Source organism: Dryobates pubescens, chromosome 5 (genome assembly GCF_014839835.1).
Source record: "Dryobates pubescens isolate bDryPub1 chromosome 5, bDryPub1.pri, whole genome shotgun sequence".
NCBI classification, from domain to species: Eukaryota; Metazoa; Chordata; class Aves; order Piciformes; family Picidae; genus Dryobates; species Dryobates pubescens.
In genome coordinates this window covers 931,820-947,995 of record NC_071616.1, presented here as the reverse complement: position 1 = coordinate 947,995, position 16,176 = coordinate 931,820, and the positions used below count along the sequence as shown (strand labels likewise).

The 16,176-nt window shown below is 56.0% G+C and overlaps 1 protein-coding gene across 1 annotated transcript in view; it reads left to right on the top strand.

The window, feature by feature from the left end:
• Nucleotides 1–16,176, top strand: part of PRR5L (proline rich 5 like) — a 52,980-nt gene that overhangs the window by 22,101 nt on the left and 14,703 nt on the right. The window contains exon 4 of the mRNA XM_054162141.1: nucleotides 14,523–14,580. Coding sequence (XP_054018116.1) covers nucleotides 14,523–14,580 — 58 coding nt within the window. The remainder of the gene's footprint in view (nucleotides 1–14,522; nucleotides 14,581–16,176) is intronic.

The following is a 16,176-nucleotide window of genomic DNA, read 5'->3' as shown; positions in this document are numbered from 1 at the left end:
AGCAGGAGCAGTATCACAGTATCAGAGCCTGGGCTGCCTCACCCTGCTGGCAGGGCCACGCTGCTCAGCCCAGGGCTACTGCTTCACCTCCAGCTGCTCTGCTCCCACCCAAGCCCCTGGGGCTCAGGTTTAATTCCTGGGGTTTTCTTTGCTCTGTGATGAAAGGAATAAGCTGGCATCCATCAGACATAGCCTGAAGTCAAACTCCTGGTGCTGGCAAGCCATGAGACAGAGTGGGAGATAAAAGCAGCTGGAGGAAATGGGCTCTGCTTTCCCCTGGTGAGCTAAGGCACAGACTCACTGCAGCTTCCAGGCTGACAGCACATGGCAGTTAGCACAGTACCACAGAACATTAGAGGCTGGAAGGGACCTCCAGAGCTCATCCAGTCCAACCCCCTGCCAGAGCAGCAGCACCCAGGGCAGTCTGCACAGGAAGGCATCCAGGTGGGGTTGGAAAGGCTCCAGAGCAGGAGGCTCCACAACCTCTCTGGGCAGCCTGCTCCAGGCTCCAGCACCCTCACTGTAAAGAAGTTTCTGCTCCTGTTGAGCTGAAACCTTCTCTGTTCAAGCTTGCACCTGGTGTTCCTTGGCTTATTACTGTGCACCAACAAAAAGGTCTTGGCCCCCTCCCCTTGCCCCCCACCCCTCAGCTTCGAGTTTAGACTCCAAGTGAGGAGAAAGTTCTTCACCGAGCGAGTCGTTCGCCATGGGGATGTGCTGCCCAGGGAGGTGGTGGAGTCCCCATCCCTGGAGGTGTTCAAGAGGGGATTGGATGTGGCACTTGGTGCCATGGTCTAGTTGTGAGGTCTTTTGGGACAGGTTGGACTTGACGATCCTTGGGGTCTCTTCCAGCCTTAGTTATACTGTGAGACTGTGAGACTGTGATACTGATAGACATTGATCAGATCCCTCTCAGCCTTCTCCTCTCCAGACTAAACAGCCCCAGGGCTCTCAGCCTCTCTTCACAGGGGAGATGCTCAGGTCCCCTAATCATCCTCCTGGCTCTCCCTTGGACTCTCCCCAGCAGGTCTCTGTCTCTCTGGAACTGGGGAGCCCAGAGCTGGACACAGGATTGCAGCTGTGGTCTCAGCAGGGCAGAGCAGAGGGGGAGCAGAACCTCCCCAGCCCTGCTGGCCACACTTTTCTTGCTGTACCCCTCCCTCCTGAAGGTCTTCACTCAAAATTCCTTGGGTCATGGCTTGGAGAAAGACCATCCCATGTGCCAAAGAAAGGCTGACAGCCTCATTTCATTTGTCTGTGCCTGCAGTGTGGCTGTGGATGCCCCTTATGGCAATCCTGCCAGCAGCAAAAGGAGCAGAGCTGAACCAGGCTGCTGACTTGGCTCACAAATAACCTTGAGAGACAGCCCCAAAGTTTTCAGCTGACTTGTGCTCATCCCCTCTGACATGGGGGGGTGATGGGGGAGAGGCAGCAAGGTGGGAAGTGGAGTGGCTTCTTTTGGCAGCAGCTTCCTCCTCCATCTGTCAAAGGCAATTGAGAAGCCACCACGAGAACCGAATTTGCTGTTCTTGTAGGTTGCAGTGGGCCCTGAGGGATCTGCTCCCATGTGGAGCCAGGCAGTGCCAGATAGCCTCACAGCAATTAGAGCAACTGAACTGGGTCACAGAATCACTGAACCATAGAATAGAATGGGTTGGGTTAGAAGGGACCATCCAGATCATCCAGTTCTGACCCCCCTGCCCTGGGCAGGGACACCTCCCACCAGCACAGGCTGCTCAGGGCCTCATCCAGCCTGGCCTTGGACACCTCCAGGCAGGGCACAGCCACAGCCTCCCTGGGCAGCCTGTGCCAGAGTCTCCCCAGCCTCACTGTCAAGAATTCCTTCCTCCTCTCCAGTCTCCAGCTCCCCTCCTCTAGCTCCAAGTCCCTCATGCTGTTGCTCCCAGCCCTTGCCAGAGCTGCCTGCTTTAGGCTTACTGACTCTAAACTCTCTTTGTGAGGTGGCAGCATCACAGAATGTTAGGGCTCCAATCTCCCTGCCACAGCAGGGTCAGCTGGGGCAGGTCAGGCAGGAGCACAGCCACAGAAGGAGACTCCACAGCCTCTCTGGGCAGCCTGCTCCAGGCCTCCAGCACCCTCCCAAGGAAACTTCTCCTCATGGTAAGGTGGAATTTCCTGCTCCCCCTTTGTATCTAGGGCCCCATGTCCACTCACAGCACACCACTGAAAAGAGCCTGGCCCCTTCTTCTTATCCCCCTCCCCTCAGGTATTGATGGACATTGATTAGATCCCCTCTCAGCCTTCTCTTCCCCCCAGGGCCCCAGGGCTCTCAGCCTTTCCTCCTCACACAGGTGCTCCAGGCCCTTCATCATCCCTCTTGCCTTTGTTGGACTCTCTCCAGTAGATCCCTGCCCCTCTGGAGCTGGGGAGCTCAGAACTGGACACAGTACTCCAGATGTGGTCTCTGCAGGGCAGAACAGAGGGGGAGGAGAACCTCCCTTGACCTGCTGCCCACACTCTGCTTAATGCACCCCAGGAGGCTGTTGGCCTTCTTGGTGCCTGGGGCACACTGCTGTCCCATGGCTAGTTGATGAACTTGTTGAATCACTTCCTCAGCCTGCCTTAAGAGACCCAGGTCCTCAAGGCTGGCACTGCAAGGGCCATTTATTGCAGCTTAATTAGTTGTTAAAGCTGTGCATGGAGCCTTGCTGGTGCCCTTCAGCACTCTGTGACCTGACTGATGTCATCAGCAGAGGCAGCAGCATTGTCCTCCTGGCTGTTCAACCTGCTGTGCTGAGCTCATTAGGGAGAATTCTTCCATGGATTTGGATAGCTACAAAAGGAAGAAGCAGCAATGAGGCAAGCCTGAGGCCCTGCCAAGATTGCTTGTTGTCCTCTCTCTTTAGAGCAGGCAGGAGTGGGACTGGTGAAACCTGCTGTGGTCAGAGCTCCTGTGGCTGGGGGGGAAAATGTGCACTCCTGCCTTCACTGGGGAGGGGAGGAGAGGAGAGGAGAGGAGAGAATTAACCAGGTTAGAAAAGCCCTCAGAGATCATCCAGCTCAAGCTCTCCCCCAGCACCCTCTGATCAACTCAACCATGGCACCAAGGGCCTCAGCCAGGCTCTTCCTAAACACCTCCAGGGATGGGGACTCCACCACCTGCCTGGGCAGCACATCCCAGTGGCCAATCTCTCTTCCTGTGAAGAACTTCTTCCTCACATCCAGCCTGAACCTCTCCTGGCACAGATTGAGACTGTGTGCTTTGAGACTGTGCCCTTTTGTTTCAGTCCCTGCTGCATGTCCTTGTGGGCCCTGCCTTGCTGGGTGGTAGGACAAGGGGCAATGGGCACAAAGCAGAACCCAGGAGGTTTCACTTAAACATAAAGAAAACAACTTGTTTGTTGTGAGGGTGCCAGAGGCCTGGAGCAGGCTGCCCAGAGGGGTGGTGGAGTGTCCTGCTCTGGAGAAATTCCAAACACCCCCTGGGGGTGTTCCTGTCCAGCTTACTCTGGTTGAGTGTCCTGGAGCAGGGAGGTTGGCATTTAGCTGATCCTCAGAGGTCCCTTCCGTCCCTGTGATTCTGGGACTCCAGCCTAGGCAGCACCTCTCCTGACACTCCATTGCCCCACTGCTTTGTAAAGCCATCCCAGCAGCTGAAAGGATCTCCTGCTCCCCCATCCCTTTCCCTGCCTGCTCTCAGACACCTGCTGTGTGTGGCATTTCTTTCCTTGGCACCAGGTTTCTACTTCTAGTTGTGCAGGATACTGGGGTGAGGGACAGTGGCATTGAGCACACCCAAAGCAAGTTCAACAATGGCACCAAGCTGTGTGCTGCAGCTGACAGCTGGAGGGAAAGGAACCATCCAGAGGGAGCTTGACAGGCTGCAGAGCTGAGCCCATGACAGCCTCATGAGGTTCAACAAGAGCAAGGGCAAGGTCCTGCAGCTGGGGCAGGGCAATCCCAGGCACTGATACAGGCTGGGCAGGGACTGGCTGGAGAGCAGCCCTGAAGGAAAGGCCTTGGGGGTGCAGCAGGAGCCAGCAGGGAGCACTTGCAGCCCAGGGAGCCAAGCAGAGCCTGGGCTGCAGCAAGAGAAGTGTGGCCAGCAGGGCCAGGGAGGGGATTCTGCCCCTCTGCTCCACTCTGCTGAGACCACAGCTGGAGCTCTGGGGCCAGCTCTGGAGCCTCTGTGCAGGAAGGCTCTGGAGGGGCTGGAAGGTGTCCAGAGCAGGGCCAGGAGGAGGAGCAGAGGGCTGGAGCTGCTCTGCTCTGGAGACAGCCTGAGAGAGTTGGGGTTGTGCAGGCTGGAGAGGAGAAGGCTCCCAGGAGACCTCATTGTGGCCTTCCAGGATCTGCAGGGGGCTCCAAGAAAGCTGGGGAGGGACTTCTGGGGGTGTCAGGGAGGGATAGGACTGGGGGGGATGGAGCAAAACTAGAAGTGGGGAGATGGAGATTGGCTGTGAGGAAGAAGTTGTTGCCCATGAGGGTGGTGAGAGCCTGGCACAGGCTGCCCAGGGAGGTGGTGGCAGCCTCCTGCCTGGAGGTGTTTGCAGCCAGGCTGGAGGTGGCTGTGAGCAAGCTGCTGTGGTGTGAGGTGTCCCTGCCCATGGCAGGGGCTTGGGACTGGCTGAGCCTTGGGGTCCCTTCCAGCCCTGCCAGTTCTGTGACTCTGTGATGGCTGTTGCTGGCTGAGGGCAGCAACAGCTCTCTGGACACTGTCTCAAGCCTGCAGCCAGGGGCACAAGGAGACAGGGTTCACACTTGTGTGACTTGCAGAACTTGGCTGAGTTCCTCTTCTGGGTCAAGCTGCTCTTGATTGTTGCATTTCCCTCCTCATGGCTGGGCAGCCATGTTCATGCAGTCTGCTAATGATTTCTGCTTCAGCTGGCACTTTCTGGGACTCAGCATTCATGGAGCAGCTCCAGAGGCTCCATGGCAGCTGCCCAGCTTCATTCCCACACAGAACATCCCCAGTCAGCTCAGCCCTGTTCCTGGCAGCCCAGCAGGGACCCAGCCCTGGCTGGCAGCAGCAGCAGCAGCAGCAGCAGCAGGGACACCTGTTTTGAGGCCCTGCATGCATCAGCTCTGCAGAGGTGCATGGTTCACCTGACATGGTGTCCTGGTGCTACTGGTTCAAGCACAGCTTGGTGTGAGGTGTCAGGTCCTGGTCAGGGAGCAGTGGGCTCAGCAGTGCAGAGCCAGGGGCTCAGGCTGTGAGGCTATCCCACAGCTGCAGCTCTGCTGGCTCCTTGGCTACAGCCACAGGGGCACTGGTTTGGAGAGGACCTTCCAGATCAGAGTCCAGCCAGCACCCTCCTGGTGCAGCTTGTTGCTCACATCCAATCTAAATCTAAACTGCAAAGAGGTGAAGGATAGGGTAGGGTAGGGTAGGGATGGGATAGGGTAGGGTAGGGTAGGGATAGGATAGGGTAGGGTAGGATAGGATAGGGTAGGATAGGATAGGGATAGGATAGGATAGGATAGGGTAGGGTAGGATAGGGATAGGATAGGATAGGGTAGGGTAGGGATAGGGATAGGATAGGGTAGGATAGGATAGGGTAGGATAGGATAGGGATAGGATAGGGTAGGGTAGGGTAGGGATAGGGATAGGATAGGGTAGGATAGGATAGGGTAGGATAGGATAGGGATAGGATAGGATAGGGTAGGGTAGGGATAGGATAGGGTAGGGTAGGATTGGGATAGGATAGGGATAGGGTAGGATAGGGTAGGGTAGGATAGGGTAGGGTAGGATAGGATAGGGATAGGATAGGGTAGGGTAGGATAGGATAGGGTAGGATAGGATAGGGTAGGATAGGGTAGGGTAGGATAGGGTAGGGTAGGATAGGATAGGATAGGGATAGGATAGGGTAGGATAGGATAGGATAGGATAGGGTAGGGTAGGATAGGATAGGATAGGGATAGGATAGGGTAGGATAGGATAGGATAGGATAGGGTAGGGTAGGATAGGATAGGGTAGGGTAGGGTAGGGATAGGATAGGGTAGGGTAGGATAGGGATAGGATAGGGATAGGGTAGGGTAGGGATAGGATAGGGTAGGGTAGGGATAGGATAGGATAGGGTAGGATAGGGATAGGATAGGGATAGGATAGGGTAGGGATAGGATAGGGTAGGGTAGGATAGGGTAGGATAGGGATAGGATAGGGTAGGGATAGGATAGGGTAGGGTAGGATAGGGTAGGGATAGGATAGGGTAGGATAGGGTAGGATAGGGATAGGATAGGGATAGGGTAGGGTAGGGATAGGATAGGGTAGGGTAGGGTAGGATAGGGATAGGATAGGGATAGGGTAGGGTAGGGATAGGATAGGGTAGGATAGGGTAGGATAGGGATAGGATAGGGATAGGGTAGGGTAGGGATAGGATAGGGTAGGGTAGGATAGGGTAGGGATAGGATAGGGTAGGATAGGGTAGGATAGGGATAGGGTAGGGATAGGATAGGGTAGGGTAGGATAGGGTAGGATAGGGATAGGATAGGGTAGGGATAGGATAGGGTAGGGATAGGATAGGGTAGGATAGGGTAGGATAGGGATAGGATAGGGTAGGGTAGGATAGGGTAGGATAGGGTAGGATAGGATAGGATAGGGATAGGATAGGGTAGGGTAGGATAGGATAGGGTAGGATAGGATAGGGTAGGGTAGGGTAGGGATAGGATAGGGTAGGGTAGGATAGGGATAGGATAGGATAGGGATAGGGTAGGGTAGGGATAGGATAGGGTAGGGTAGGATAGGGATAGGATAGGATAGGGATAGGGTAGGGTAGGGATAGGATAGGGTAGGGTAGGGATAGGGTAGGATAGGGTAGGGATAGGATAGGGTAGGGTAGGATAGGGTAGGGATAGGATAGGGTAGGATAGGGTAGGATAGGGATAGGATAGGATAGGGTAGGGTAGGATAGGGTAGGGTAGAGTAGGATAGGGTAGGATAGGATAGGGTAGGATAGGGTAGGATAGGATAGGATAGGGTAGGGATAGGATAGGGTAGGATAGGGTAGGATAGGATAGGGTAGGGATAGGGTAGGATAGGGTAGGGTAGGGTAGGGTAGGATAGGGTAGGATAGGGTAGGGTAGGGTAGGGTAGGATAGGGTAGGGTAGGATAGGGTAGGGATAGGATAGGATAGGGTAGGATAGGGTAGGGTAGGGATAGGATAGGGTAGGATAGGGATAGGATAGGATAGGGTAGGATAGGATAGGGTAGGGATAGGATAGGGTAGGATAGGGTAGGATAGGGTAGGGTAGGATAGGGTAGGATAGGGTAGGGTAGGATAGGATAGGGTAGGGTAGGATAGGGTAGGATAGGATAGGATAGGGTAGGGTAGGGTAGGATAGGGTAGGGTAGGGTAGGATAGGATAGGATAGGGTAGGGTAGGGTAGGATAGGGTAGGGTAGGGTAGGATAGGATAGGGTAGGGTAGGGTAGGATAGGGTAGGATAGGGTAGGGTAGGATAGGATAGGATAGAGTGGATGTATTCAAAGGTTGTTTGGATGTAGTGCCTGGGTATAGGGTTTAGGAGTGAACCTTGTAGAGTAGGGCTGTCAGTTGGACTTGGTGATCCTGAGGCTCTTTTCCAACCTTCTGTTTCTGTGATTCTGGTTCTGTGAATAGCATAGCATAGCATAGCATGGCATAGCATAGCATGGCATAGCATGGCATAGAATAGAATAGAATTAACCAGGTTGGAAAAGACCTCAGAGATCATCAAGTCCAACCTATCACCCAGCACCATCTGATCAATGGCTTCAAGGGCCTCAGCCAGGCCCTTCCTCAACCCCTCCAGGGATGGGGACTCCACCACCTCCCTGGGCAGCACATCCCAATGGTGAATGACTCTCTCTGGGAAGAACTTTGTCCTCACCTCCAGCCTAAACCTCCCCTGGCACAGCTTGAGACTGTGTCCTCTTGTTCTGGTGCTGGGTGCCTGGGAGAAGAGCCCAACCCCACCTGGCTACAACCTCCCTTCAGGTAGTTGTAGAGGGCAATGAGGTCTCCCCTGAGCCTCCTCTTCTGCAGGCTAAGCAACCCCAGCTCCCTCAGCCTCTCCTCCCAGGGCTGTGCTCCAGACCCCTCCCCAGCTTTGTTGCCCTTCTCTGGACACCTTCCAGCATCTGGAGGTGCAGCTAAACCTCTCTCAAGTGGCTGTGCCCTTCAGATGAGGTGACCTCATCAGTGCTGAGTACAAACTCTCTGCTCCCCAGGGTACTTAATGCACCATTTCACCTTAAAGCACAGATGCTGGTGTTGTAGAGAGGTTCTTTCCATGTTAATTTGTGCAGGCTGTGTGTCACCACCAAACTAACCTGACACAAACAACCATTAGAGAGGTGGAGGATCCTAATCTGGGGGTTTTCAAGCAAAGCTGCTCCTGTTGCTCACAGTTGTTCTGTGAGCTGGAGGCTGAAATGGAGGCCCTTGGAGGTCCCTTCTGCTGAGCCTTCTGCTATTAGAGGAGAAGCAGAGCTGCAGTCATGCTGTCTGAGCTCCCAGTCAAGGCAGGCAGGGTTAGCTGGCCACCAGAAGCTGTCTTGCTGCATGTCTTGTCTTACATGAGCCAGATGTAAGTAAGTTGGAGATGGTGCTTTCAAACAGCCCCCAGTCTGCAGCCAAAGCTCATCTGCACCCAGAGCTTCACCTGTAAGAGTGCACATCCACCTCCCCAGTGCCAAGTCCTGACAGTAACACCTAAATCCTGTGTGGTGCTTGCCAGGTGGAAAGAACTAAGTGCCAGGCTTGTAATGAAGGTAATTTGGCCCTGCTGGGTTTGTTTCCAGACTCCAACCCCAGAAACACAGGGTCTGTGCCCCAGAGGCTTGGACGCTTGCCCCAGAGGCTTCCTCAGCCACTTGGATCCCCACAAGTCCATGGGAGCCGATGGGCTCCATCCTAGGGTGCTGAGAGAGCTGCCAGATGAGCTGCAAGCCACTCTCCATCATTCTTCAGCAGGCCTGGCTCACTGGAGAGCTCCCAGAGGACTGGAAGCTGCCAACGTGGTGCCCAGCCACAAGCAGAGCAGGTTGGAGGAGCCAGGGAATGCAGGGCCTGGCAGCCTGCCCTCAGTGCCAGGCAAGGTGATGGAGCAGTCACCCAGAGTGCAGTCACACAGCACTGGCAGGATGGCCAAGGGCTCAGGCCCAGCCAGCATGGAGTTAGGAAGGGCAGCTCCTGCCTGACCAACCTGAGCTCCTTCCATGCCCAGGTGAGTGCCTGGTGGATGTGGGGCAGGCTGTGGATGGAGTCTGCCTGCACTTCAGCAAGGCCTTGGACACCATCCCCCACAGCAAACTGCTGGCCAAGCTGTCAGCCCCTGGCTGGGACAGCAGCTCTCTGAGCTGGGTGAGGAACTGGCTGGAGGCTGAGCCCAGAGAGTGGTGGTGAATGGTGCCACAGCCAGCTGGCAGCCAGGCACCAGTGGTGTGCCCCAGGGAGCAGTGCTGGGCCCTGTGCTCTTTAACATCTTCATTGATGATATGGAGGAGGGGATGGAGTCAGTCATCAGCAAGTTTGCAGAAGACAGCAAGCTGGGGGCAGGAGTTGATCTGTTAGAGGGTAGAGAGGCTCTGCAGAGGGACCTTGCCAGGCTGGGCAGAGGCCAAGGGCAGGAGATTGAACACATCCAAGTGCCAGGTTCTGCACATTGGCCACAGCAACCCCAGGCAGAGCTACAGGCTGGGGGCAGAGTGGCTGAGAGCAGCCAGGCAGAGAGGGACCTAGGGGTAGTGGTTGACAGCAGCTGAACATGAGCCAGCAGTGTGCCCAGGGGGCCAAGAAGGCCAAGGGCATCCTGGCCTGCATCAGGAAGAGTGTGGCCAGCAGGAGCAGGGAGGTCATTGTGCCCTGTGCTCAGCACTGCTTAGGCCACACCTTGAGTCCTGTGTCCAGTTCTGGGCTCCTCAGTTTAAGAAGGACATTGAGAGACTTGAAGGTGTCCAGAGAAGGGCAAGAAAGCTGGGGAGGGGTCTGGAGCACAGCCCTGTGAGGAGAGGCTGAGGGAGCTGGGGTTGCTTAGCCTGGAGAAGAGGAGGCTCAGGGGAGACCTTCTTGCTCTCTCCAAATCCCTGAAGGGAGGTTGGAGCCAAGTGGGGGTTGGTCTCTTCTCCCAGGCACCCAGCACCAGAACAAGAGGACACAGTCTCAAGCTGTGCCAGGGGAGGTTTAGGCTGGAGGTTAGGAGGAAGTTCTACACAGAGAGAGTGATTGCCCATTGGAATGGGCTGCCCAGGGAGGTAGTGGAGTCCCCATCCCTGGAGGTGTTCAGGAGGAGCCTTGCTGGGGTGCTTGGTGCCATGGGTTAGTTGTTTGGGTGGTGTTGGATTCGTTGATGGGTTGGACTCAATGATCTTGAAGGTCTCTTCCTATCTGGTCTATTCTATTCTATTCTTAAATAACACAGCACTTAGGTTCCTTTTAACCAAGGCAGATGGTAAAGGGCAGAGCATTTTAAGGTCAACAGGCAGGACAGAACAGCACTGCTTAACCCACCCAGCCAAGGCACAAGACTTTGACCTTTCCTAGCTCTAGCAGAAGTCTTCCTGTCCATGCAGTTCATAGGCTCACAGATTGCATCAGATTGGAAGGGAACCCCAAAGGTCATCCAGTCCAACCCCCCCTGCACTCAGCAGGGACATCCTCCAACTAGATCAGGCTACCCAGGGCCTGACCCAGAGTCTACCCAGAGTCTGACTTTGAATGTCTCCAGGCATGGGGCCTCAACCACCTCCCTGTTGCAGTGTCCCAGCAGCCTCCTGCTGCAGAACTTGTTGCTCACATCCAATCTCAATCTGCTCTGCTCTCATTCCAAACCATTGCCCCTGGGCCTGTCCCTGCAGGCCTTTGCCAACAGTCCCTCTGCTGCCTTCTTGTAGCCCCCTTCAGGTCCTGGCAGGCTGCTCTTAGGGCTGCCTGCAGCCTTCCCTTCTCCAGGCTGAACACCCCCAGCTCCCTCAGCCTGTCTTTGCAGGAGAGGTTCTCCACCCCCCTGACCATCTTGGTGGCCTCCTCTGGTGCCTCTCCAGTTCAATCAAGCTGCAAACAACTGTCACTACTCCACTATTAATCAACCCTAGGAACTTCAGCATGGGAATCAGAGCTGACTTGACCAGCCCTGTGCCCTGAGGGAGCATGCTGAAGTCACTGCTCTGGACACAGCTGGCCATGTGCAGACAGGAGCCAAGGGCGAGAGGGGATGGCTTTAAGCTCAGGAAGAGCAGACTGAGACTGGAGAGGAGGCAGAAGTTCTTGACACTGAGGCTGGGGAGGCTCTGGCACAGGCTGCCCAGGGAGGCTGGGGATGTCCCCTCCCTGGAGGTGTTCAAGGCCAGGCTGGAGCAACCTGGTGTGGTGGGAGGTGTCCCTGCCCATGGCAGTGGGGTTGGAACTGGAGGATCTTTAAGGTCCCTTCCGACCCGAAGCATTCTCTGAACAAATCCATGGCTGAATGCATTTACAGAAGCTTCCTCAGCACTGCAGTTCTCCAGCTGCTTTGCTTATAGATGGCTGCTATTGATGGCTGCTGCTCTCAGAGGGTGAGGGGGAGCTCTGTTGTACAGCTCTGGCAGCACAATGCTTTGTGCACTCCACAGGCAGCACAGTTCTACCTGTTAAAGAGAGACAGATTAATCATTAGCCTGCAGTCAGGATTCTCCCAGTGCTCCCACAAATGTTATCAGCAGTGTGCTCTGCTGACCAGATGGCATCACCTCATCCTCAAGACTGGAGCTACAGCCTGGGGTCAGAGGGGCTGAGAGCAGCCAGGCAGAGAGGGACCTGGGGGGACTGGTTGATAGGAGGCTGAACATGAGCCTGCAGTGTGCCCAGGTGGCCAAGTCAGCCAATGGCATCCTGGCCTGCATCAGGAACAGTGTGGCCAGCAGGAGCAGGGAGGTCATTGTGCCCTGTGCTCAGCACTGGTTAGGCCACACCTTGAGTCCTGTGTCCAGTTCTGGGCCCCTCAGTTTAAGAAGGACATCAACACACTTGAAGGTGTCCAGAGAAGGGCAAGAAAGCTGGGGAGGGGTCTGGAGCACAGCCCTGGGAGGAGAGGCTGAGGGAGCTGGGGTTGCTTAGCCTGCAGAAGAGGAGGCTCAGGAGAGACCTTCTTGCTCTCTCCAACTCCCTGAAGGGAGGTTTTAGACAGGTGGGGGTTGGTCTCTTCTCCCAGGCACCCAGCACCAGAACAAGAGGACACAGTCTCAAGCTGTGCCAGGGGAGGTTTAGACTCGAGGTGAGGAGAAAGTTCTTCCCAGCCAGAGAGATTGGCCATTGGGATGTGCTGCCCAGGGAGGTGGTGGAGTCCCCATCCCTGGAGGTGTTTAGGAAGAGCCTGGCTGAGGCCCTTGGAGCCATGGTTCAGTTGTCAGGAGGTGCTGGGTGACAGGGTGGGCTGGATGATCTCTGAGGTCTTTCCCAGCCTGGTTGATTCTCTGATTCTCTGCATAAATGGTGCCAGCCTCATCCCACAAAGCTCCTGCAGATGTTTTCATTTCCCTCTCCAGTTTTTCCCTTTTCCCATGGCACAGAGACACTTCAGAAAGAACAGAAAAGCCACCAAGCAATCCAGCCAGCACACTTCATTTCCCCTGCCCCCCAGCTTCAAGACATCTGCAAGTGTAACCTCCTTGGCTTTCCTGCTGCAGCCACAGGCTTAGAAGTGGATTCAGCCTGACCATTGCCCTCTTGGATGGCGCCAGGCAGCTCCATTTTCACCTCCAAGCCCCACAGGGATTGCTGACACATCAGTCCAAGCCAATAAAGGCAGCCTGGGGTGCAGCTCTCTATCAGATCTTATCTAGATTACAAGTCTCACTTGGCTGCTTTCTCCCTGCTTGCCAGAGGCAGCACAGAGGGGAGAGGAGGAATCATTCTGCTTGGCAAGGAAGCCCAGATCAAGGCAGAGCAAGCGAGTCTGAAGGGCACAGGCACTTGAGAGAAGTTGAGCTGCCACCTTCCACCTCTTTGCAGCTGCAGCTGCACTGGGTGCTGAGGAGGCTGCTAATCCCTCCTAGCCCCACAGCAGCTTTCCCTGGGTCCCCAGGGGCATCCTTCAGGAGGCCTGCAGAAGAGCTGAGGCTGGGAGGGGCTGCTGAGCTGCCTGGGCACAGGAAGGCTCTACAGAGGGATGTGGGCAGGCTGCATCCACGAGCTCAGGTCAGTTGCATGAGGTTCAACCAGGCCAAGGGCTGGGCAGTGCCCTTGGGTCACAGCAACTGAAAAAGCATCACTGAAACCTAGCTGGCAACTGTTTTCTACAAGGTTCTTGCCAGTTGCACACAAACACCTGACAGGAGCCAGCAGTGTGAGCTGGCAGCACAGAAGGCCAAGGGCAGCCTGGGCTGCATCCAAAGCAGTGTGGCCAGAGATGGAGAGAGAGGATTCTGCCCCTCTGCTCTGCTCTGTGAGACCTCTCCTGCAGGGCTGTGTCCAGCTCTGGAGCCCTCAGCACAGCAAGGACATGGAGCTGATGGAGAGGCTGCAGAGGAGGCCACCAAGATGGTCAGGGGGTTGGAGCAGCTCTGCCTGGAGGCCAGGCTGAGGGAGCTGGGGGTGTTCAGCCTGGAGAAGAGAAGGCTGCAGGCAGCCCTAAGAGCAGCCTGCCAGGACCTGAAGGGGGCTACAAGAAGGCTGCAGAGGGACTGTTGGCAAAGGCCTGCAGGGACAGGCCCAGGGGCAATGGTTTGGAATGAGAGCAGAGCAGATTGAGATTGGATGTGAGCAACAAGTTCTGCAGCAGGAGGCTGCTGGGACACTGCAGGAGGTTGCCCAGGGAGGTGGTTGAGGCTCCATGCCTGGAGCTGTTGAAGGTGAGGCTGGAGAAGGCTGTGAGCAGCCTGCTGTAGGGGAGGATGTCCCTGCTGAGTGCAGGGGGTTGGGCTGGATGGCCTCTGGAGGTCCCTTCCAACCCAAACCCTTCTGTGATCTTTGAGGCCCCTTGCACCCTAAACCATTCTCTGAGGCTCTGAGGCTCTTTGCCTTGTCTGGTCTGTGATAGCTCTCTCAAAGGACTCCCTCCTGGTGTCCCTCCTGCAGGTGCAGACTGCATGCTGAGATGTTCCAGCTCTCAGTGCAGCCACAACTGCCTCATGCAAAGAGAAGAGATAAGAGAAGGAAGGGCTAGGGAGCTGAGCTGGCTCGTTGTGCAAGCCCTGAGCTAGTGCAAAGGAGCAGGAGAGTGGAGCTGTTGTGGTGGCATTTGGCCTTTGATCACTTCCATCCTGGGGCTGAGGCAGAGCTTCCAGGGCTGCACTCTCATGGGAAGAGCCATTTCATTGTTTGGACTCCCTCCCTGGGGCCCAGGCCAGATCCATTCTTCCCACTTCTGGCCAGAGTGTTTCAGTTCTCTGCCCTGCCTGTGGTGTGCTCCTGTCTGGCTGAGCCAGAGGCAAGGTGACAGCTGGAGAGCACTCCTGGTGAGCCCAGGTCTGGTGGTGGTGCTGGGGGAAGGTGCTGTGGCCTGACTCATCTTCAGGTCTCTGCATGCAGGGTGGCGAAGGGCTGACAGAAGCACTGCTCTGCTTTGGTGGAAGGCCAACTCACCTCTCTCTTCTCTCTTGGCAGAACCAGCTCCTTGCCAAAGGCTTGCTGTTTATTGAGGAGAAGGTTAAGCTGTGTGAAGGCAAGTATAGCAAGAATCCCACTTTGGAAGGGAGCTGTGCCTTTGGTGCTGGGCCAGAGCTGAGGCTTTGTGTGCCTGGCAAGCTCACAGCCCTCTGTGCTGCTGTCTTGGGGTGCCACACAGCCTCTGGGGAGCCAGCCTGGGCTGCAGCCCTGGGGAGCCTTAGGGCTTGGTGGGCTGTGTGAGGAGCCACACAGCTGCCCCACTGCCACCAGTCCCCTCTCTGGGGAGAAAGGGAAGGGGATGCTTAGGCAGCAGCTGAACCCCTGGGCTCTCAGCAGCTGGGGGCTGGAGGTGGATCCTGTTGCACAGCTGCTGAGAGCTGCCTCCTCAGTGTGATTTGCAGCTCCATGGAAGCACAGTTCTGCTTACCAGGGTATGCTTCTGGAGGCTGAACTGACAGCTGTGTGTAAACCTAAAGGAAAGCCAGGCACTGGAGTGGGAAGGAAATCCTTCAGGGAGGCAGCTGAGCACATGTGAAGCTGTGCTTTAAACTTCTGGGTTGCAGACACTTGGTTTGGAGAGGCTGTGACAAAGGGCAGCATGGACAGCAGCTCTCAAGCCTTGGATGGGGTGGGGGAAGTTAGTCACATTTCACAGGTTCACAGGAGGTTAGGGGCTGGAAGGGACCTCTGGAGATCTTCCAGTCCAAGCCCCCTGCCAGAGCAGGAGCACAGAATCCAGCACAGGTCACACAGGAACACATCCAGACAGGGCTGGGAAGGCTCCAGGGAAGGAGACTCCACAACCTCTCTGGGCAGCCTGCTCCAGGGCTCTGGGACCCTCACAGGGCAGAAGTTCCTCCTCATGTTGAGCTGGAACCTCCTGTGCTGGAGTTGATATCCATTGCCCCTTGTCCTATCCCAGGATGCAACTGAGCAGAGCCTGTCCCTGTCCCCTCCCTCCTGACCCCCAGCCCTCAGCTATTGATAGACATTGATCAGATCCCTCTCAGTCTTCTCCTCTGCAGACTGAACAGCCCCAGGGCTCTCAGCCTCTCCTCCCCAGGCAGTGCTGCAGTCCCTGCAGCATCCTTGGAGCCTCCCTTGGACTCTCTCCAGCAGATCCCTGTCCCTCCTGAGCTGGGGAGCCCAGAGCTGGATGCAATATTCCAGGTGATGTCTTAGCAGGGCAGAGCAGAGGGGGAGGAGAACCTCCCTGGCTCTGCTGGCCACACTCCTCTGAATGCAGCCCAGGACCCCCTTGGCCTTCTTGGCCCCCAGGGCACATTGCTGTCCCCTGCAGAACTTGCTGCCCCCCAGCACTCCCAGGTCCTTCTCCAGGGGGCTGCTCTCCAGCAGCTCCCCTCCCAGCCTGTCCTGCTGCAGTTTATTCTTGTCCCCAGGGGCAGGACTCTGCACTCATCCCTGTTGAACCTCATTAGGTTCCTCCCTTAAGGCAGAGCAGAGGGGGAGGAGAAGCTCCCTGGCTCTGCTGGCCACACTCCTCTGAATGCAGCCCTCGTGGCCCCAGGGCACCTTGCTGCCCCAGCAGTGGTCCCAGCCAGCACTCCTTGTACATGCTGCTTGCTTGGTTCTGTCTTCCTGGAAAATTTCTGCTGTCCCAGCAGTGAGAGAGAGAGAGAGAGGGAGGGAG